Source organism: Geotrypetes seraphini, chromosome 1 (genome assembly GCF_902459505.1).
Source record: "Geotrypetes seraphini chromosome 1, aGeoSer1.1, whole genome shotgun sequence".
Classification (NCBI taxonomy): domain Eukaryota; kingdom Metazoa; phylum Chordata; class Amphibia; order Gymnophiona; family Dermophiidae; genus Geotrypetes; species Geotrypetes seraphini.
In genome coordinates this window covers 62427408-62451171 of record NC_047084.1, presented here as the reverse complement: position 1 = coordinate 62451171, position 23764 = coordinate 62427408, and the positions used below count along the sequence as shown (strand labels likewise).

General features: G+C 44.6%; 1 protein-coding gene across 1 annotated transcript in view; it reads right to left on the bottom strand.

The window, feature by feature from the left end:
• Nucleotides 1–7292: 7292 nt before the first annotated feature.
• C6 (complement C6) overlaps nt 7293–23764 on the bottom strand; it is a 132007-nt gene continuing 115535 nt past the window's right edge. The window contains exon 18 of the mRNA XM_033957775.1: nt 7293–7896. Coding sequence (XP_033813666.1) covers nt 7721–7896 — 176 coding nt within the window. The 3' untranslated portion in view covers nt 7293–7720. The remainder of the gene's footprint in view (nt 7897–23764) is intronic.

Sequence of the window (23764 nt, the reverse complement as noted above, 5' to 3'; positions counted from 1 at the left end):
GTTGAAGGCAGAGCTCATGTCAAATTGCATGATTAGGGCGTTGAGGCCCTTACTAAACAAGTAGCGCACATTGTCCAGGATAGCCGCAATTACTGTCTCAGTGCTAAACAGAGGCCTAAAACCAGATTGAGTTTCATGGAAGAGAGAGAACTGGTCAAGATATTCCATCAGTTGGGTGTGTACCATTCCTTCCATGATTTTTACAATAAATGGGATGGATGCTACTGGTCTATAGTTGGTTACTGATTTTAGTGATTCTTTACGATTTTTTTGGAATTGGGGTTATTATAATATGACCATTATTAGTAAGGAATTTTCCATTGTTTAGGTTATTGGTTAGGTAATTCAACAGGGATAGTTTAAAGTCTAATGGAGCTGCTTTTCATAATTTCTGGGGGACATGAGTCCAGGACACAGTATGATTTAGAGTATTTGTTATATAACTTGATGTAGTTATTCTATTCTAAATTGTGGAAGGAACTCCAAATCATGTCCGCTGGTATTTCATTTCTTTGTATATCAGTTTTGATTGATGTTCGCATTCGGCAATTATCGAGTAGTTATTTCTTAGGTTTTTAATTTTTGAATCGAAATGTGCTAGATCATTTGCTGAGGGTAACTTGGTGTTATACATGGGTTGAGTGTAGTGTGTGGTGTCAAATAAATTCGTAACTATGTTGAACAGTTTTTTTAGTATTAGTTCTGTTTGAGCTAGTGTTTGATGAGTTAATTATGGATGAGTAAAATGTTTTACATTTTTCTTTTATCTGTTGTTTGTAGAGTTTTATGTTGGATCTCCAGTTGTCCCAGTCTGACAGCTTTCCCATTTATTTCCAGTTTCTTTCTAATCATCTTACTGATTGTTTCATTGTTAGGAGTTCGATGTCAAACCATTTGTTGTATTTGTTTGAGCAGCTTTTGCTATTTCGTTTGGGGACAATTTTATCTAAAATGGATGTGCTAGTTTTCATCCAGTGATCATAGAAATCAACTCATTCTTCTATCTTTGTAGATAATAATAATAATAATAACAATTTATATACCGCAATACCATCAAGATTAGTGTAGATCATATTGTGACCAATATTCCTCTGGGTTAATATGGCCCCTTGTGAAGTGTTCTCTTTTTTAAAGCGGTATATCAAATTTTAAATAAAACTTGGAAAAAACTTGGATCTGGATGGGAGTTGCTCCTACTCAAATAACTCCCTTTGAAAACTGACCCAACATTTTTGCTTGGCTTCTGAAGTGTCTTTTTCTGAACATTGCCCACCCTTGCTTGTGTAGGTTGTAAAATCAGCACCCCCATGTGCAAGAGCTACCATGTACATACTCAGAATCTTGAATGCTGTCACACTTTCTTGCTTACTAAAATGGTTGTTCCCACTGGATGTGATGGCACTTACATATGTAATTCTAAACATTCTTGTATTGATTTTAAATATGAAATTGTGCACATTACACCCTGGAAGTCCCAAATTCTATGTAGGTGCCTTATGCAAAATCATCTTTCACCTATTAAGCATTTTCAGTTTTTAAAAGGTGTAAAAGAGGATTTTTAATTATGGCAAAAAATACTTGTTTGTCAGAATCTGATTAAAAAAAAAAAATAGTCCTTTGATATATGTTGTGGACTGATATTATTTTAATGCAAAGATTTGCTATAAGATTGGTATTAATAAACTAAACTAAGTATAACACCATTGATCCTAATGTACTAAAGACAAACCAATAAAGAGAGAAAGCAATTTTAATATGCCCCTATCTCAAAAAGTTGAAAAGTGCATATATTTTCAACATTCTTGTGTTACCATCTTCCCCATTTCAGAAGGTTACAGAAAGTAGAAGGATAGATAAAAGATCTCAGGTTCTCATTGACTCATTTCCAGAAACACCATGAAAGATTAGAGAGAGCTTTTGTTTTCACATACCACATTGACACCTAACAAGCAGGTGGAACACTCTTATGGGTCCTTTTGCAAAGCTGTATCAAAAGTGGCATTACACAGATCTTTCCCATGCACTAAGGTCACTTTTTGCCATGGCTGGAAAATGGCTGATTTTCTATTTTGAGCATTAACCACCATATGCTAATGTTACACCATTAAACAAGAAAGAGGAAAATGTGTACACTATACTGTATCTCACAACTTATCTAAACCTTTTTAAACCCAGACATACTAACTGGTTACCACATCCTCCAGCAATGAGTTCTGGAGCTTATCTATTTATTGAGTGAAAAAAATATTTCCTCCTAATGATTTTAAAGGTATTTCTATATAATTTCATTGAAACTCTCTTAGTCTTTGTACTTTTTAAAATCAATTCACTTTTACCTATTCTATACCACTCGGGATTTTGTAGACCTCAATCATGTCTCCCCTCAGCGGTCACTTTTTCTGGCTGAAGGGACATAACCTCTTTAGCCTTTCCTCATATGAGAGACGTTCCATTCCCTTTATCATTTTGGTCACTCTTTGAACCTGTATAATTCTGCTATCTCTTTTATGGAGATACAGTGACCAGAATTGAACACAGTACTCAAGGTGAGATCACACCATGGAGGGAGACAGAGCATTTCAGTAGGCTCATGCAACTTTGCATGCTAATTATCCAGATAGTTATAGATCTACAGATCTACATAACTAGACGATGGGCTCAGTCTCTGGCGGTGTTCAAGGCCCAGTTAAAAGCCCACCTCTTTGAGAGTGCTTTTGACTCCTAACTTCTCTCACTGTCCAAGTTAGATTGTAAGCTCTTCTGACCAGGGACTATTCATAAATGTCAAAATGTACAGCGCTGCAGATGCCTTTCAGTGCTATATAAGTGATAAGTAGTGGTAGGCACCAGTTTAGAGAATTACTCTGAATATGTACATAATGAAAAGAGAGGCTAAGCAGAAAAATATAGTAAAGAATTGGAAAGTCAGCATATTTTTTAAAGTGTAGACATTTGAAAGTTAAATTTTCATTCCAAATGGTCAATCCCACTCTTACTATACTATTACTAATAAAAGTCATGCAACTGGCTAGTAATAAACATGTCTTTAATTTTAGGGCAAAAAGTGCTTTATGCCTGAAAATCTGTTTTGCTCTAAGACTTTTATTAGGATTAATGACCTTACTAACTACCCATTTTTCATCTTTGCTGTAATGTCGCTGCTGACATTGCTGCCATCAACCTTTCCTGTCCTCCTGCTGCAAAATGGCACATAGAACTTATATAACTGATCGTGATTAATGGTGTGTAAAATTGCAGATGAGTTCAAATCCTGGTTTCGCGTATGGCATTATTTTGAAGGCTGAAATATATATTTAAATATAATGTATGTAATATGCATTCTGTCAATCGTAAAATGTATTTATTTATAGTTGCAATTTATATTTTTGGTTGTTTTTTTTCAAGATGAAATGGTGATTTAAATAAAAGGATGTAACTTATTCGATCTGAGTCAGCTGTTGTGGGCATTTTGTTCAATGCTCCTGGATTAAAAACTCGACCTGACTTCTGGAGTTTAACAAGTTTTCTTGCAAAATGTTTTCATTTTCTTGCTCTTAAGGAACTATGGGCTAGATGCACTAAAGTCAGCGATCATTGCTAAACCTGTTTTCACAGCTTTAACGACGATTGCTTTTACCGACCCTGATGCAAAAAACGTGTTTTTCTCCTCGATTGCACATTTTCCAATCCGGCCATGCAAATTAGCTAAAACTCCATGCAAAGTAGCCAAGCAATTGATGCACTGATATTGCTTGGCTATGCAAAAAACAGGGGGTTTAGCTATTGGAAAAAAACAGGTCTGTTACCGATTTGTCTACATGTTTGTTTGTTTTTTCTTTTTTTTCAATGGCACAGATATTTTGCATGTGTTACACATGCAAAATATCGGTCCCATAAAAAAAAAAAGAAAAAAAGTCCACCACCGATGACAGCCCTCCCCAATGACTCCCCCCATAAACCGGCACCGTGATCCCCCAAGGCAATGAAAATGGCAGGAGGGATGCCTACTCCTACCTACTCCCCCATGACATGCCCTCACCCAGTCCAAGACCCCCGCACCACCATCCCCCAACCATCCCCTCCTCTCCCCACTTCTTCCCCCCCAAAAAACAAAGGCAGGAGGGATGCCCACTCCCTCCTGCCACCGTATTCTCCCCTGAACCCCCCTACCCCCAACACTCCCCGTACCTGTGGTAGACACGGTCCCTCCAGCTCCGAGGCCCACATGTGGAAAATGATGGGCCTTCCCCTCTCTGGTGCACCATGTGATGCACGGGGAGGAGTCTATGGTACTGATTGGTTCAGATGCCCAAGGTCCCTCCCCTTGGGAGGGGCCTTGGGTGTCTAAGCCAATCAAGGCCATAGGCTCATCCCTCTGTATCCCATGTGATGCATGGGGAGGGCCTAAGGTCCTGATTTGCTCAGACATCTGACCTTAGGCCCCTCCCTGTGTATCACATGGGATACAGAGGGAGGAGCCTAAAGCCCTGATTGGCTCAGATTCCTAAGGCCCCTCCCAAGGGGCTGAACCCCACCCCTGTACCTTTGGTAGACATTGGAAGTTTGAGGGAAGCATGGTCCCTCCAGCTCTGAGGCCTGCACATGGTATATAACGAGTCTTCCCCTCCCTGGTGCAACATTTTATGCACAAGGAGGAGCCTAAAACCCTGATTGGCTCAGATGCCCAAGGCCTCTCCCCTTACACATCTGAGCCAATCAGGGCCTTAGGCTCCTCCCTCTATATCCCATGTGATGCATGGGGAGGGGCAGGAGGGAGTGGGCATCCTTCCTGTCCTTTTTTTTCAGAAGGAAAGGAAGAGGGTAGGGGTTTAGTGGGGTGGGGTGGGGTGGGGGGGGGTTGGTTGTATAGGGGTCCAGGACCAGGTAGGGGCATGGTGCAGGGGTATCTGGCCAGGCATTTTGGTAGATGCACACTTGAATGCTCATTCTTCCAATCTCCTAAGGTCCTTCTGCAATTTCTCAATATTGCTTGTGATTTAACTACTTGGAATAGTATTGTGTCATCTGCAAATTTACCCCCTCCCCCCTTTTATGAAGCCTTTTAGCATTTTTTTATCGACATCCGCGGCAGTAAAACTTCAGACATTCATAGGAATTCAATGAACATTGGAACTTTTACTGTTGCGGTTGGCGATAAATAATGAACATAAGAATATAAGAACATAAGCATTGCCTCTGCTGGGTCCATTGTGCCCAGCAGTCTGCTCCCGCGGCGGCCCCCCAATGAAGGGGAAGGGGAGGGTTAATCACCTCACTTATTGTTGCCATTTCCGGATCATTTATGAATATGTTAAAAAGCACTGGTCCCCGTACAGTTCCTTGCAGGATTCCACTATTCACCTTCATCCATTGAAAAAAATTGTCCATTTACCCCTACTCTTATTTTTTAACCAGTTCCTAATACACAAAAGAACATTGTCTCCTAATCCATGGCTTTTTAATTTTCTCAGAAGTCTCTCATGAAGAAATTTGTAACCTGCTTCCTGGAAATCTAGATGCACTGCACCAGCTGGCTCACCTTTACCCATAGGTTTATTCAGACCTTCAAAGAACATAAGAATAGCTTTACTGGGTCAGCCCAATGGTTCATCAAGCCCAGTAGCCCATTCTCATGGTAGCCAATCCAGGTCACTAGTACCTATCCAAAACCCAAGGAGTAGCAACATTCCATGCTACCGATCCAGGGCAAGCAGTGGCTTCCCCCATGTCTTAATAACAGACTATGGACTTTTCTTCCAGGAACTTGTGCAAACCTTTCTTACAACCAACTACTCTATCCATTCTTACCACAACCTCTGGCAATGCATTCCAAGATTTCCCTTGGCTGAATTCATATTGACTCTCGCCCATTAAACCATGTCTGTCAATGTGTTCATTAATTTTGTTTTTGATAATAGCTTCTACTATTTTGCTTAGCACTGACTTCAGGCTAACTGGGCAGTGCTGCCCCCACCCTACCCCCATCGCATAGAATGCCCCCTACTTCCCTCCTGCCTTCCCCAAACATACAATGCAGCATCTCCATTCTCCCTCCTCCCTTTGCAGGCAAAAGACTATACCCAGCAAGCACAGAAACATTCTGTGGAGCCTCCCACTCAAGCAGGTCAGGCATTGCCAGGTCTTGACTATACAACAACAGGAAGAGGAAGTGCATATCAAAGGGGGAGGGCTCATCAGTGCCTGGAACACGTCCAAGCTTGAGGCTCCACAGAGCACTGCCATGCCTGCAGAACATGGCCCCTCACACACCAATGGAAGCCTCAAAGAGAGAGGAACCTTGGGAGGGAGGGGGCAGGAAAGAGATAGGCAGAGACGCTACTCTGTATGCTAGGGGAAGGGACAGAAGGGAGGCAGCTAGGCACCCTGTGCTGCAGCCTATGCCAAGTTATAGCACCCTTACCTCTCTTGCGTCTTGTTTGACTGCACTGCCCACACATACTTTACTATGGCCCTGTCTAAGGACCTCAGATATTAACTTACTTTAACATGGGCTATACATTTAGTTAATTAATAGGCCACATTGAGAATAATGGGGCTTGCATTATATAACATGCATTAATGCTTATTAGTAACCAGAGGTATATCTGTAACTGAGGCAATGGAAGATGAAGTGACTTGTCCAAGATCACAGAAAGCATCAGTCAGAATTGAACCCTAGTTTATCTGGTTTATAGCCCCACTGCTTTAACCAATAGGCTGTTCTCCACTTGTGCAAGGGTTTAAACATTTTTTGGAAATAATTTTCAAAGGAATTTCTGCAGATAAATGAGAGTCTGCCTATGGGAAAAAAATTCCTTTAAAAATGGAACATCCTATATTCAGGGAAAAAAAGTTGATACTGAGGATGGAATAAGGATGAGCTAGGAAAAACTGTATACAGGCATTGTATTTTGAAATCTCAATTTTTTTTTTCCTCTGAATACTTTACAGCTGTGGCATGTGGTATAAAAAAAATTCTCGTCATAGGACACTAAGGGCTCCTTTTACTAAGGTGCGCTAGTGTTTTTAGTGCACGCAGGATATTACCGTGTGCTACATGGCTAGAGCTCAATGCTGGCGTTAAAGTCTAGCACGCGCGGCAATTCAGCGCACGCTATTCCGTGCATTAATGCCCTAATGCAGCTTAGTAAAAGGAGCCCTAACCCCCTCTTTTACAAACCCATAGTGCGTGTTTTAGCACCGGCAGTGGCGGTAACTGCTCCACCTATCATAGGAATTCTATGAGCGTCGGAGCAGTTACCGCCGCTGCTGGCGCTAAAACCCATGCTATGCATTCGTAAAAGAGGAGGGTAAATAATTTTCATAAAAATATTCTATGAGAGGGAGACAGTTCCCTCTGAAAATTGGCTTGCAGGCCCACACCTATGCAGTGGAACTAAATACTGATCTCTTTCTATAACATTTGTTATTTTTCATATGTATGAAATAATAATCTGTAAGGCATTACCTTACAACACTTAGGAAAAGGGAAGAAAGGCCTTTCTAAAACATTCATACTTTGATGGTAGTGGGCAGGGTTGGAGGAGGGTGGGGGGGTGGAGAGAATCATCTCTATCCAAATATTTTGTCAGATTCCTTTAAGAATATTTTCATATGGTAAAACGCTCTTCCTTTTCTGATTTGTGCACTGTGAAAAATATATCTCAGATTTACTGTGGCAATATATTACAGCCTAAAGTATGAATGTGATCTGTTTCAGTTAATCCAGACACCTGCCACTGTGCAGTATTTCAGTCCGAAGCTTGGCACATTTCATTGCTCCTAGGGTACAGAAATTGACTGTGCTCCTTGTCCCACTTAATCCCCTTTTGATACAGTGTAGCTGGTCTTCATCTTTGGGGCATTGGTACGGCAGCAGACAGAAACATCCTGTCCCTGTCAAAATAACACATTCTTTTAAAATTCTGTCTCCAAGTTTTACTGAAATTTTGCATGCATTGTACATATTTATATGAAAAAATAATTTTAAAAAACATCAAAAGCTGTTTTTATGCCAACGTAATTTATGTTTTATTCACACACAGAGAGCTGTTTTAATAGTATCTGCAGATATGCTAAACTTTGGACTTTGTAACAGTTAACTAAGGTAAAAGCACAATTTCCTATTGTAGATTTTCCCAGGGAAAGGACCTACAAGGAGCTGCACTTGCATTTTTCTGGCAGTGCTTTAAGATATATGGAGCTACCTTTGAGGAAAGGATGGAATATACCTTGCAAATCATGAATCAAACAATACAAAGGGAAAAAGCAACCCCACGGGCAAACTATAAAGACAAAAAAAAATGGGGAAGGGACACGGGTCAGACCACTGTAATAAAACATATACTGGACCCCAAAGTCCTTTGTTATAGTCCGTGTTTCGACCACAGTTTGGCTTAATTGGTTTTGTATCATTTCGCGCCATCTACTGGGCTACTTTTACTCCTCTGAAGAAGGCCCCTGTGGCTGAAACATGGACCATGATTGGGGTTCAGTATATGCTCTATCACAAAGGACTTTGGGGTCCAGTATATGTTCTATTACAGTGGTCTCTATCACAAAGGACTTTGGGGTCCCTTCTCCACAGTGGTTTGACCAGTGTCTATATACCTTGGAAATGTCATGTCTTCTTTCTAGCCTCTTTGGGAAACTTTGCTATTTAAGTTACAAAGATACAGTTACTAGTTTCTTATATCTCTTAAACCAGTTTTTAATTTCTTTTTAGTAAATCCACTTAACACTGATTGGAAAAACCTTAATAATCATTATAGTATGGAGTTTCTGTGTTTTCAGACAGACTTCTCAGTTACTAGTTTCTTGTTTACTTTTGTATCTGTATGACCATGTTATTTAGTGTTGCTCAATAAAATTTCTTCGAAAAAGAAAGAAAATAATACAGAGGGGCATTTTTGAAAAACAGCCAAAGCTGATTTCAGATGATTTGCTTATTACATCCCTCCCAAAAGTCCATCTTAGCGCCATTTTCAAACTGAAAAAATGTCTGGGTTTCTGTTTTGAAAATGGCTCAAAGTTGGACATTTTTGCACAGAAGACATCTAAAAAGAAGAATCATTTCCAAAACTGGCACATCCAATCTAATGCCAATGCTAACCCCCACCCACTCCCAAACAAAACCCAAGCACACGAATGTCTGGCATCGTTATGAGAGAAGTGACCATATACCGTATTTTCTCGCATATAACGCGCGCGTTATACGTGGTTTTTACAAACCGCGCATACCCTTGCGCATGATACGCGTGAGCGCGTTTGTACAAAATTTTTTTTACTTAGTTCCCCCCGACGTCTGATTCACCCCCCCGCAGGACCGCTTGCACCCCTACCCCGAAGGACCGCTCACACACACCCGCACCCGCACCCCCAGCCTGAAGGACTGCTCGCACCCCCACAGCCTCCGGACCCCCCCCCCCATCATGTAGAAGCTCCTACCGGTGTCCTGCTGCTTCCTCTTGGCAGTCCTGGCCCTTCTGTGAGCCCTGCGCCTGCTCTGCTTCTTCCGGCGGTCCCGCCCTTTCTCTGACGTCAAGCACACTTGCCCCGCTGACTCCCCAACTCCCCGATACGATCGGGGCAAGAGAGAGCTCAAGCCCTCTTGCCCCAGCCAACCGCGGCACCCCCGACACGATCGGGGCAAAAGGGAGCTCAAGCCCTCTTGCCCCCCCGACTCCCCGACACGATCAGGGCAAAAGGGAGCCCAAGCCCTCTTGCCCCGCCGACTCCCAACTCCCCGACAATATCGGGCCAGGAGGGAGCCCAAGCCCTCCTGGCTCTGGCGACCCCCCCCCCCACTAGTTGTTCGGGCCAGGAGGGAGCCCAAACCCTCCTAGCCATGGCGACCCCCTACCCCCACCCCGCACTACATTACGGGCAGGAGGGATCCCAGGCCCTCCTGCCCTCGATGCAAACCCCCCTCCCCCCAATGACCGCCCCCTCCCAAGAACCTCCGACCGCCCCCCCCAGCCGACCCGCGACCCCCCTGGCTGACCCCCATGACACCCCCACCCCCTTTACCCGTACCTTTGTGTAGTTGGCCGGACAGACGGGAGCCAAACCTGCCTGTCCGGCAGGCAGCCAACGACGGAATGAGGCCGGATTGGCCCATCCGTCCCAAAGCTCCGCCTACTGGTGGGGCCTAAGGCGCCTGGGCCAATCAGAATAGGCTCGGGAGCCTTAGGTCCCTCCTGGGGGCGTGGCCTTGGACACATGGTCGGGTTGGGCCCATGTGCCTCAGGCCCCGCCCCCAGGAGGGACCTAAGGCTCCCGAGCCTATTCTGATTGGCCCAGGCACCTTAGGCCCCACCGGCCTCATTCCGTTGTTGGCTGCCTGCCGGACAGGCGGGTTTGGCTCCTGTCTGTCCGGCCAACTACACAAAGGTATGGGGAAGGGGGGTGTGGGGTGTCGTGGGGGTCGGCCAGGGGGGGTCACGGGTCGGCTGGGGGGGCGGTCGGAGGTTCTTGGGGGGGTGGTCATTGGGGGGAGGGAGGTTTGTATCGAGGGCAGGAGGGCTTGGGATCCCTCCTGCACGTAATGTAGTGCGGGGTGGGAGTAGGAGGTTGCCGTGGCCAGGAGGGTTTGGGCTCCCTCCTGGCCCGAACAACTAGCCGGGGGGGGGGGGTGTTGCCAGGGCCAGGAGGCCTTGGGCTCCCTCCTGGCCCGAACAACTAGCGGGGGGGGGGGGGGGGGGAGGGTGGTCGCCAGAGCCAGGAGGACTTGGGCTCCCTCCTGGCCCGATATTGTCGGGGAGTTGGGGAGTCGGCGAGGCAAGAGGGCTTGGGCTCCCTTTTGCCACGATCGTGTAGGGGAGTCGGGGGGGCAAGAGGGCTTGAGCTCCCTCTTGCCCTGATTGTGTCGGGGGTGCCGCGGTTGGCTGGGGCAAGAGGGCTTGAGCTCCCTTTTGCCCCGATCATGTCGGGGAGTCAGGGAGTCGGCGGGGCAAGAGGGCTTGACATCAGAGAAAGGGCGGGACCGCCAAGAGGAAGCAGCAGGACACCGGTAGGAGCTTCTACATGATGGGGGGGGGGGGGTAGGGAGGCTGTGGGGGTGCGAGCGGTACTTCGTGGTGGGGGTGCGAGCGGTCCTGCGGGGGGGGGGGGGGAATCAGACGTCGGGGGGGCATCAGGCTTTCAGGGTGGGGACAGGACTTCAAGAGGGAGAGGAGAAGGAGAGCAAAAGGAGAGTCGGGGTGGCCAGAGGAGAGTCGGGGCGGGTGAAAGGAGAGTCGGGCAGCGACGGGAGAGTCGGGCAGCATGCGCGGTATACGGGTGTGCACGGTATATAAAAATTTCTGTACATAAATTTGTGTTTTCCGCGCGCTATACCCGTGTGCGCGTTTTTCACGGGTGCGCGTTATCTACGTGAAAATACGGTAGATAGAACATAAGAACATAAGAATTTCCGCTGCTGGGTCAGACCAGTGGTCCATCCTGCCCAGCAGTCCGCTCACGTGGCGGCCCCTAGGTCAAGACCAGTGCTCCAAATGAGCCCAGTCTCACCAGTTTAGCATGAACTTGTCCAACTTTATCTTGAAACCCTGGAGGGTGTTTTCCCCTATAACAGACTCCGGAAGAGTGTTCCAGTTTTCTACCACTCTCTGGGTGAAGAAAAATTTCCTTAGGTTTGTACAGAATCTATCCCCTTTTAACTTTAGAGAGTTACTTCTCGTTCTCTCCACCTTGGAGAGGGTGAACAGTCTGTCTTTCTTTACTAAGTGTGCTCCCTTCAGTATTTTGAATGTTTCGATCATGTCCCCTCTCAGTCTCCTCTTTTAAAGGGAGAAGAGGCCCAGTTCCTCTAATCTCTCGCTGTACGGCAACTCCTCCAGCCCCTTAACCATTTTAGTCGTTCTTCTATGGACCCTTTCGAGTAGTACCGTGTCCTTCTTCATGTATGGCGACCAGGGCTGGACGCAGTACTCCAGGTGATCGCCTTCTTGATCATTCTTAGCATTCTGATCAGAGGAGCAGCCTAGTGGTCAGTACCATGGACTTTAAACAATGACACCCAATTCCCACCACAACTCTTTTATTTTGTATTGTGAGCCTTCCAGCCTACTTTACCTAACTGAACAACATTACAATAACCCTCCACTCTGCAGGTATCTACTAGATAGATAATTTGTTGATTTTGTAGGCCTCACGATTTGCTATTGAAAAATTAGAGACAGTGGCAAAGCAGCCTGTGACAGTATTTCTAAGAACTGAGTGTGCTTTTTAATTGTCGTGATTTTGTATGCCATGGCATAGGTGTATATTTGAATTTACTTTACTCTCCTTGAAGCAGAGCACCATGCTGAAATGTGATCTTATTGGAGCCGTTATACTGAGCCAGAGTGTTCTGTGAATTTGTAATATTTGCAAGAAGCTTCTGGCTAATGAAGACCCTTTTCATTTTGACTTAGGCTAGATCTTCATGGTGTGCAAAACAAAAATTTTCATTTGTTCAGTTTCCCATGTTATTTATTGGATTTCTTTCTTCTTATTAATTTTGTTTGGGTTATAAAAGTTAAGAACATAAGAATAGCCTTACTGGGTCAGACCAATGGTCCATCAAGCCCAGTAGCCCGTTCTCACGGTGGCCAAACCAGGTCCCTAGCACCTGGCCAATACTCAAGGAGTAGCAACATTCCATGCTACCGATCCAGGGCAAGCAGTGGCTTCCCCCATGTCTTAATAAAAGACTATGGACTTTTCCTCCAGGAACTTGTCCAAACCTTTCTTAAAACCAGCTACGCTATCCGCTCTTATTAGAACCACTGGCAATGCATTCCAAAGCTTAACTATTCTCTGAGTGAAAAAATATTTCCTCCTATTGGTTTTAAAAGTATTTCTCTGTGTAACTTCATCGAGTGTCCCCTAGTCTTTGTCATTTTTGACAGAGTGAAATTGTGGCAAAACAATTCTTCTTAATAGTAACCTACATAAAAGGGCTATCTTATAAATGCCTACCCCCACTTTTTTTTATTATTATTATTTTTTTTTTACATAGCAGCACTAGGTGCTGCTGCATGGCAAAAGTCCCAAAGCCCATTTTGGGTCAGTATCATGAATAGAGCACTATATTGACAACAGCACCTCCCCCCACCTTCCTATTTCCAGTTTATTTCCCTGTAGTTCAGGGTTGTCAAACTCAATTAAATAAGGGGATGAAATCTAAAACATAGGCTAAATTGCGAGCCAAATTTTTTATTAAGATAATTAGGGGTCATTTTATTAAGGTACGCTAACCGATTTAGCACACGCTAAATGTGCATCTTAATAAAAGGACCCCTTAGTCTTAGTAGAAGTATAGGGTTACAACCTCTCCAAACCCACACCAACTCTGTGATGGGCCAAAATTATAAACAGAAGCCTAAAATAGCCGGGAGGGTGCAGACGACCGTGAGCGGCGACGGCGAAGGCAGAGGAATACGCTCGTGAATGCCAAAGCCACATAAAGATGGTATACACTTCCCTTTTGATTGTAGCCACAGAAAAGCAGTATATTATATGTAGTTAAGGAGCCAGGAGGAGCAGGGTGAAGGCCACTCATTCCCTCGCTCTGTGCATCCAGTTTCCCCCTCTCATCCTCAGTCCCCTCAGTGGATCTCTCTCTTCCCTCCCTCTCCCTCCTTGCTCACCCCTCCATACCCCATACTTCACCTCTCTGCCTCCTTGCATCCCCCCACCACTGATTTTAGTGATCTCCCTCTTACCCGATTTGACACTTCTGTGCCAGATCCACAAGAAGCTATGGTGTCGTTGTCGGCATTAGCGTGTTTGTGCTGCTGCTTGTTCCGTAGGACCCAGGGTGCAGGCAGCAAGGAGGACCAGATGGACCCAAATGTCGACGACAGCCGGGAGGACCAGAAAGAGTGCAGGCCGCTGGGAGGGTCAGCTGGGAGAGTGCAGCCGGACCCGAATGTCGAACGTGAAGAGCGGCGGGAGCACAGTGTCGCACAGCTTAGTAAAACATGACGGACTCCCGGCGGGCCAGCTTTATTGGAAATTTTAATTTGTCTGGCGGGCCAAATTCTAGTACACCATGGGCTAGATTTGGTCCTGTGGACCAGAGTTTGACATGTCTGCTGTAGTTTCAGGGTAAAAAATGATACAAAAAGACATAAGAAATGAAATTCTTACTTCCCAAGTTGTGTTGAATGAATGAATGAATATCCCTACTGGTTTTCAGATTGCATTTGTTTGCCTTTCCTTTTATGAGAAGCACAGAGTCAGTTAATTAGTTAGCAAGAACAGAGTTTCTGAGTAATATCCATTACAAATGTAATAATTGGTAATTAATCCTTGCACATTGTTTCCCAACTGAGTTGCCTTTTGGTCACAAGCTCTATAAAATTTGAGCTAAAAAATTCAAATTAGAATACATTAATCAGCAGGCATAATGAAGCTAGTTTCAATATTGCATAGTAAATCCTTGTTTAATACCGTCCTAATAAATGCAGAGCTGGATTGAGACATAGACAAACTAGGCACATGCCTCAGGCCCAAAGGTTTAGGCAGATGTGCTCAGGATTCAGGAGGCTAGGATTGCCAACTATCTGGAAATTTCAGGATTCTAAAATGTTGTTCATTACGTGTCTCAAAGCCAGAAGGATGGCTGTGTGGATATTTTTCAGAGGTTAGCCCGCTACAGCTCTCCGTGCCCCACCCCCTTCCATTCCATTCCAGCCAATGGAAAGGCTGCTCTAGTTACATGTGAAGGAGTTGCAGGGCTGCAAGGGCTGTGAGGGAAGCAGATGTCTGCACAAGGTCTTTGCACAGAATCAGTGGAAACTAGTGAGTGGTCTCGGGGTGGGGGTTGTTGGAAAGGATTAGGACTGAAGAATGAGGGGAAATGTGAAGGATTTTCTGTCAGCTTAAGAAAAGAACTGGCACCAAATGCCAGAATTTACATGATGGTGGGCAGACCTGTTCGGGGCACTGCCCGAAGGAGTAGGGCCCCCAGCCCTGCCCCCGCCAAACCTCCTCCTCCTTTCCTGAGATCTGGAGCCTCTCTGAGCATGTGCGGACGTCAATGCGATGATGTAACATACATGCACGCAGGTATGATGTTGTCGTGTTGATGTCTGTGCATACACAGAGGGCCTCCAGACGTGGCCCTGAGCTGGGGACTTCTAAAATTCGGGAAAACTGCTGGGTTTTGGAAAACCCTCCAGGTAGGATTACCATATTTTCTTCCGCAAAACCCAGGACACATGACCCACCCCGTTATACCTCCAGCCCCACCCTAATCTGCCCTAGCCCCAGCCAGTTCCGCCTCCAGCACAAACCCGTTCTGCCCCCAGACAGCCTCTTCTCTTCCCTGACGAGCTCCAGCTGCCTCTGGAGGTCCTGGAGCATGCGCGGATGTATGTGATATCATCCGCACATGCTCAGAGGCCCTCCAGATATGGCCGGAGCTAATCAGGGCTGTCCAAAACCCAGACAAACTACTGGGTTTTTAAAAGTCCATCCAGGAACCCAGACAGTTCTCTAAAAAGAGGACATGTCCGGTACCCTATGAAGGAGCATATGAGCAACATGACAATACTAGAAAACAGAGCTAGAGTGCATGCACTTGTGTATGTTTCTGTGTCTCTGGAGAGGACAGTCTCATATAAATAAAGCGTCCTTTTGAAAATCGGGGCTGGAACAGAGAGGTCCACTGGTATCTGTGCACTTACTACCTTGTTTCCCCGAAAAGAAGCCCTAGCATGATTTTCGGGGTAGGTCTTAATATAAGCCCTACCCCCCAAAATAAGCCCTAGTCGTCAGCAGCAGCAGCAATTCCCCCCACCACCGCCGTGCACCCCCCCCCTGACCCATCTCCCCCTCCCATCCGAACCGCAAGACAGGAATATCTTATAACAGCATCGGCAGCAATCTACACAGGCTGCTTCACGGCCTTCTATCTCCTAGGCGTTCCTCTGCTGCATCACTGATGATGTCATCAGCAACACGGCAGAGGAATGCTTGTGAGATAGAAGGCCCTGAAGCAGCCTGTGTAGATTGCTGCCAATGCTGTTATAAGGTATTCCTGTCTCGCGGTTCAGATGGGAGGGGGAGATGGGTCAGCGGGGGGGGGGGGGGGAGGGGGTGGCAGGCACTATGAAAGTAAATGAAAAATCTTTATTGCTAAAGGTCATGGAAATTTGTGAACAATGGAACCCCTTACATCTGTCTTGGTTGGGGAGAGTTTACTGTGGTTTACTACCAAATGGGTATGTTACCAGTGTTTTTCCAGGGGTCCTTTTACAAAAAGTTAAATAGTGTTCTCACTAAATTTATTTGGCTGGGGAAAGCTGTGAGAATTGCTTTAATATCTTTACAAAAGCCAATTGAGGCGGATGGGGTAAATTTTCCCAATTTTTATAGGTATCATCAGGCCTATCATCAGGCGTCAGGGTATGTATTGGGTCCTGCCTGAGCTCATGGAAAATCTTCCAGATTGGTTAAGATTGGAATGGCAGCTCATGTTTCCACTGAGATTAAGTCATGTGCTGAGTATCAAGTTTCCAAGATTATATAAGGACAATAGAATTTTACGAGATACATGGCAGATATTGAAATATATAAATAATTTGACACCTATTCCAATACTTAAATCCACTTGTCAGTCCCTCTGGCTAAACTCTAATTGGCGAATTTAAGGTCATCTGGAAGTATTGAATGAAGACAAGTATACGCACTTTGGATGATGTGATATCAGATGGTAAGCTGCTTGAATTTTCACGATTGCAACACAGATTTGGTCTTAATAAATCACAAAGTTACAGATGGTTGCAGTTGAAGCAGGCCATTCGGGAGGGGTTCCCTGGATGGTAAAATCTTACAAATTACATTACATCAGTAGCGTACCAAGGGGGGGGGGCGAGGGGGGGAGGTCCGCCCCGGGTGCCACCTTAGGGAGGGTGCACAGCTGGCCCGGTCCCTATCGCGCTCCTACCCTCCCAGCGAAAGCAGCATCGGCGCCATTACTGAAAAAGGTAATGGCGCCAGGCCTTGGAGCACCGAGGCAGACCGCTTCTCCCCCCTCCCAGCCGAACCCCCGCTGACCCTCCTATCTCTCCCCCCCCAAGTGAACCTTTCCGACCCTCCCAGCGAAAGCAGCAAACCTCCCTCCAGTAGCGTCGGCTTTCTCCTCCCTCTGCGCATCACTGATGATGTCATCAGTGACGCGGCAGAGGGAGGAGAAAGCCGCAAAGGAGGTTTTGGTGTTTTTTGTTTTTTTTTTGGGTTACAAGGGAGGAGAGGTACCTGGATTAATTCCGGAAGAACTTGCAAATTGGATATTAAATTGACTATACGTTACTGTGAGATATAACAAATAGATTACAGTTAGAGTACAAATAAGATTACGTTACATTTCAGGGATCTGAATACTTGGTTGGTGTTTTGGGGAGGAGGAGATTATTTAAGTGGAGGTTTTGTGGGAGAATTTATCTAGGAGGAGGGAGAAGGGTTGGGTTAAGATATCTGGATAAATTTTTTGAAAAGTAGGGTTTTGATTTCTTTTTGAAAAGTTTTGAAGTCGCCAGTTGCCGTCAACAGGTTGGAAATGGAGTGGTTAAGATTTGCTGCTTGCGTCGCCAGAAGGTTATCAAACATCTTTTTGCGCTGAGTGTCCTTGAGTGGAGGGAAGGCAAAAGGGTTTGGAGTTCTTCTTTGTCTTGAGGTGAGGATCTGGTTTAGGCAGTTGTTTAGATAGGGGGGAGCGGAGCCATTTAATGCTTTGAATAATAGACAGTAGAATTTGAATTGAATTCGTGCTTGCATAGGTAGCCAGTGAGAGTCTAGGAAGGCAGTTGTAATATGATCATATTTTCTCAGGGAGTAGATCAGTCTGAGAGCAGTGTTTTGTATAGTCTGAAGTTGTTTTATCATGTTGGCAGGACAAGGTAAATAGAGGGAATTGCAATAGTCCAGTAGACCTAAGACTAGGGATTGGACAATTAGCCTGAATTGTGCTGGGTTGAAGAATTTTCTTATTTTACGTAGATTTCTCATAATTAAAAAAGCTTTCTGGAATGTTTTATTGATTTGGGACTGCATTGTGCAGCATCTGTCTATCGTTACTCCTAGGAGTTTGAGTTCGGGCTGTATTGGATATTTGGTGTTTTTAATTTTCAGTTCTGTAATGGTGGGAGTTTTGGCCTTTTCGAGCAGAAGGAATTTTGTTTTATCTGAGTTTAGTTTCAGTTTGTGGTCTACCATCCATTTTTCCACTGCATCTAGGGTTATTTCCAGTTTTGCTGTAGTGGTGGACTCTGATGGGAGGGTCATTAGAGTGGGCAGACTTGATGGGCCGTGGCCCTTATCTGCCATCTACTTCTATGTTTCTATGTTTCTATGAAGGGGAGGAGTATGGTGATGTCGTCTGCGTAGCTGAAGGATGTAACATTTAAGTTATCTAAAGTGGCTCCAAGGGAGGAAATAAAGAGGTTTAAGAGCGTAGGTGATAGAGGTGATCCTTGTGGAACTCCGCATGGGTTGGACCATGGTTCTGATTTGATATTATTGGACTTTATCCTGTAGGTTCTTGATTTGAGGAATCCTTGGAACCAATTGTAGACCTTGCCTGAGATCCCAATGGCATCAAGTATCTGTAGCAGTATGGAGTGGTCGACCAGGTCAAATGCTGCGGAGAGGTCAAGTTGGATTAGCATCATCTTTTTGCCTTTGCTAATTTGCTGTCAAGCTGTGTCTAGTAGTGTTCCAAGTAGTGTTTCTGTGCTGTGGTTGGTTCGAAATCCTGATTGTGAGGGGTGAAGTTATAGTCTTCCAGGTAGTTGGTGAGGTATTGTGCAACTAGACCTTCTATTATTTTAACATATATTGATATTAAAGCGATTGGTCTGTAGTTGGAGGGGTTATCTATTGGGCCTTTTGTGGTCTTTCATGATTGGGGTGATTATGATCTCTCCAAGGTCTTGAGGGAATTGACCTTCTGTTAATGTGGTTTGATTCCATAGCATGAGGTTGGCTCTGAATGTGGTGGAGGAGTTTGATAACAGGTAGGTGGGGCAGTTATTTAGGTCGCAAGAAGCTTGGCTGTATTTTTTGTAGAGTCGATTCATATCCGACCAATGTAATACGGGGAAGACTGTTCAGCTTCTGTCTGCGGTGATGGCTTCTCCTGTTGAAGGGTTTGTTGTTATCTTGTCGAGGTGGGTGTGAGTATTGTTGAATGAAGTTCTGATCTTGGTGATCTTATTTTTGAAATGGTTTGCTAGTTGGATAGCTGTCGGTGGGTGGTTTCCTTGTGTAGCTAGGTGAGGTTTGGTGTTGATGAGATTCTTTACTAGATTGAATAGCTTTTTTGTGTCTATGGTTTCCGTGCCTATCATTTTGGAGTAGTAGGCTTTCCGTTTTTCCTTAATCAATATAGCTTGCCGATATTATGTTTTCAGATGGACTTTCTGGGGCACAAGGCCGCTCAGTGGTATAAATTAATATCTGGATTTTTAAATAAGAAACCAAAAACTGGTCTTCGTGACATTTGGAGCATTGAGATTAAGCATTAGATTACTGCGTCTCGATGGCCACAAATTTGGATTTGGAGGATGAGATGTATGGTGTCAGCATCTATTAGGCAAACTTGGTTTTTCTTAATACATAGAGCTTTCTGGACCCCTGTTCGTTTGAATAAATTAGATAGTTCTAAGTCTAATAGATGCTGGCATTGTCATCTTGAAGCTAGGACGTTAGATCATTTACTTTACTATTGTCCCTTGATACTGCAGTTTTGGAGGTCTATTTGGGACCAAGTAAATAATTTATTAGAGAATCCAGTGGCTTTATATTATGATACTATTTTATTTGGTATACTTATGAGAGCTAAAAGTCAATTATCTGTGAGAAATAACAAGCTACTTTTTGTAATGACTGGGGTTGCCATGCAGCTTATTTTAAGAAATTGGAAAAACTGGGAAAGGTTGAACTACACATTCTGGTGGGAATCCCTGTGTTATACTTATTAAATGGAACGTTGCATGGCCATACAACAGGGACGCTTTAAAGAATTTTATGGATGTTTGGAAGCCATTGGCTAAATTTTGTAAAGAGGAATAATTAATTTAATTTTATAATCAAGGGGGGGGATAAGGGAAGGGAATAGAATTGGAATTGATTCAAGGATTTTATGAATAATTTCATGAAGGTTTTATTATATTTGTTTATTAGCTGGGAGAGTGGGGGAAATTTCATTATGCAATAGTATTTGTAAGTTTTGTTGCTCTTATTATGTAATGTGCAAATATTTGAATTATTTATTGCGCATTTTTTAGTTTTAAAAATCAATAAAGAATTTAAAAAAAATCATTTCACTTCACACTGTAGATTTCACCAGGATCTCATGAACAAACTGTCATTTGATATAGCTCCTAGCTTATTAAAGGCCCTTTTACTAAAGCTTAGCATGTACTAACACACATTCGAGTGTGCTAAGTGCCACACGGCCCATAGGTATAAAACAGGATATACAGCATTTAGACCCGGATTCTATAAACGACAACTGAAGTTAGGTGCCTGGATTGATGCACCTAGCCAATCTAGGTGCTTAATTTAATTTTTTTATTAGCTTAATAGGCACCATTAATGAGCAATATTTAATTCAAATTAATTTGCTGGTAGGCGCCTAACTTGGTAGGTGCCTACGAATTTCAGGTAGGCATCTGGTCCAAGGTGCCTACCAGAAAGTGGACATGGTTAGAGGTAGATCATGGGTGGATCTTGGGCATATTATGCTTTTACGTGCCTAACTTAGGCGCTGGTATTCAGGCTGAGAAAACCCTGTCATAAATAGGGGGGTGCCTAAGTCCAATTTAGGCTTCACTAGGCAGGATTCTGTAAACGGCGTCTAACTGAAGATTGACAGGCGCTATGCGCTGCGTTCCTCAGCCCCATTTATAGAATCAGGGCCTTAGTGTGCACTAAGCTTCAGTAAACGAGCCCTTACAGTCTCATTCAATTTTAATCTGGGCGCACACAGATATATGCGGGTAACATCAAGTTTACAAGTTTCAAGTTTATTATAAAATTTGATTAATCGCTTATTCAAAATTCTAAGCGATGAACAAATCAATAAAATTACAAAATTGGGGGGGGGGACTACAAAACTAACAAAAAACTGAACCTTACAAAACATATTGAAGACTAACTTTACTAACATAATAAAACGTGAGGAAAGGATGGGGAAACAAATACAATTTGGTTAATAGAAGAAAAGACGCTTATGGCTGAAAACAATAAGGAAGGGAGAGAACAAAGAGTTTCAAAGAAGTTGTGAAAATAAAATGAAACGCCTAGTCAGTCCTTTAATTATTAAATGCGTCTTTAAAAAGAAAGCTTTTAAGTTTGCTCTTAAATTTATCCAAATTTTTTTCCTTTAAAAATCTCCTCCCTATTAAATAACCGCCTGCACAAAATTCGTGTGTGGACCAAACAACAAGAACAAAAGGGGAGCTGTAACAAGCAATGCAATGAAAGAGTATCGCGCTCTATTAAGTGCTAGCCGGCTAAATATGAGTGGACAAGTAGGTTGTCACAAAACAAATTTTGTCTGCTCAGTTTTCACTGGATATTCAATTGCATTTCTACCAGCTGAATATTGGTAGCAATAAGGTGATCTATGAGGGGCCACAGAAAAGTTCACTGCTCAACCAACAAAATCGGACCAGTCTTCATCGAGGACTATACGCTTAGGGGGAAATTCTACAAACAGTGCCTAAACGTAGGCCTGTGGAGGGGCATAATAAAAAAAAATCATCTAAGTCCCCTTTTGGCCTAAGTCCTTAAACGTTCAACGCAGAAGCAGGGAAAGTGTCCATAACCAAACCAAACGTCCTTGTTTTGATTATAGCCTTCCTCTGCCTAAACGTCCAATCACCACTACATCTAAAAGTACCCCCACACCACGTCTACACTTTTCAGCCATAATGAAACAAAAACACGCCTAGGCCACAAACGTCCAACAGAAGGGCTTTTAGGCGAAGGAGGAGCCAGTCCTTCGCCTAAAAGCTAGATTCTGTAACCGGTGTCTGTCAAAAACAACACCGGTTACAGAAACCCCCCCCCCCACACACACACACAATGATCCAGGCAGGAGGGTGCCCAAGCCCTACTGCCATGTTGAACTGCGACCCTCCCCCCCGACAACATCAGGGCAAGAGGGAGCTCAAGCCCTCTTGCCCCGGCCAACCGCGGCACCCCCAACATATCGGGGCAAGAGGGAGCCCAAGCCCTCTTGCCCCGCCGATTAACATCGGGCCAGGAGAGAGCCCAAGCTCTCTTGGCCCCGGCGACCCCCCCCCCCTCGCTGCTACTTGAATGGGCCAGGAGGGAGCCCAAACCCTCCTGGCCCCCGCAACCCCCCCGCCGCTACTCGTTCGGGCCAGGAGGGAGCCCAAGCCCAAGCAGGTTGCGGCAGTTCGGGTAGAGGAGTGATGGCATCGCGGTAGGGGAGATGAGGCATCTCTCCTGCCGCGATGGTTGCGGTGGGTAGGTTGCCGGGCCGCTGAACTGATGGCGCCAGCGGCCATCAGCTCAGCGGCCCCTTTTACGGCACTTAGACGTGGTTTGACTACGTCTAAGTCAAAAAGGTCTAAGTGCCGACTAGGCAACCTGTAAATGTTTTGGTTACACCTGTTGTACGCCTAGGTGTAGGTCGGCCCACCTCCCGCCCACTGTCCGCCCTTTCCCCTCCTCTAAACACACCTCTTTTCTCTCTGTGCGTTTAGTGGCAGGGGAAAGGCCTAAGCTGGTTTTAGATACATCTAAAAACCAGCTTTGGTTATGGGTACTTGGACGATCAGGCTTTTTGATCGTCCAAGTAGCCATTTAGGACACTTTTTAGACCTTTTTAAAATTATTATTACCCCCCATAGCCTCTCACCTCTTAACGTCATCCTAAGCCCTTTCATTCTGGAGTTTCCTTTCAAATGAAAGAGATTTGTCTTATGCTTATTTATGCCACGTAGGTATTAAAACATTTCTATCTCCCCTCTCCTCCAAAATATACATATTGAGATCATAAGAACATAAGAATAGCCTTGCTGGGTCAGACCAATGGCCCATCTAGCCCAGTATCCCGTCTTCACGGAGGCCAATCCAAGTCACAAGTACCTGGCAAAAACCCAAATATTAGCAGCAGATCTTTAAGTCTGTCCACATACGCCTTATGACGAAGGCCAACAACCATTTTAGTAGCCTTCCTCAGGGCCGACTCCATCCTGTTTATATATTTTTTGAAGGTGCAGTCTCCACATCAGGCATGATGGATTGATGGATTATGCCACTGAGTCGACCACCAATGCATGGCAACACACACAGTGAGGAATCCATCCTGTGATGCTTCACAGCAGAGTACAGAAATGGTTTGCCATTGCCTTCTCCCAAGCAGTGTATGGCTATACTATGTCACTGCTGCCCAATATAGGGCAGATATTATGTCCATTTGTCTGCTCTCTGTCCTGCTTTATCCTACATTGCAGACCATTTGCCTATCTTACATTTCTGTGTTCTTTTACTATTTTTACCTGAGTATCTTTCCAAACACAATCAGACATGGAGGAGTTATCCTTGCAGACTGATGATGTCAGAATCCAGATATGTAACTGGATAACTTGGGAGATCAATAAGTTATTTTCTCTGGGCGGAGCCCCTTTTCAAACTTGGCCAGTGGCATGCGACACATCACTCGACGAGTTAGTGAGAAAAAGGAGCATATGCTCCTTAGTGCACTCCATCGTGTGCCCCCCTTTTCTCATTACCA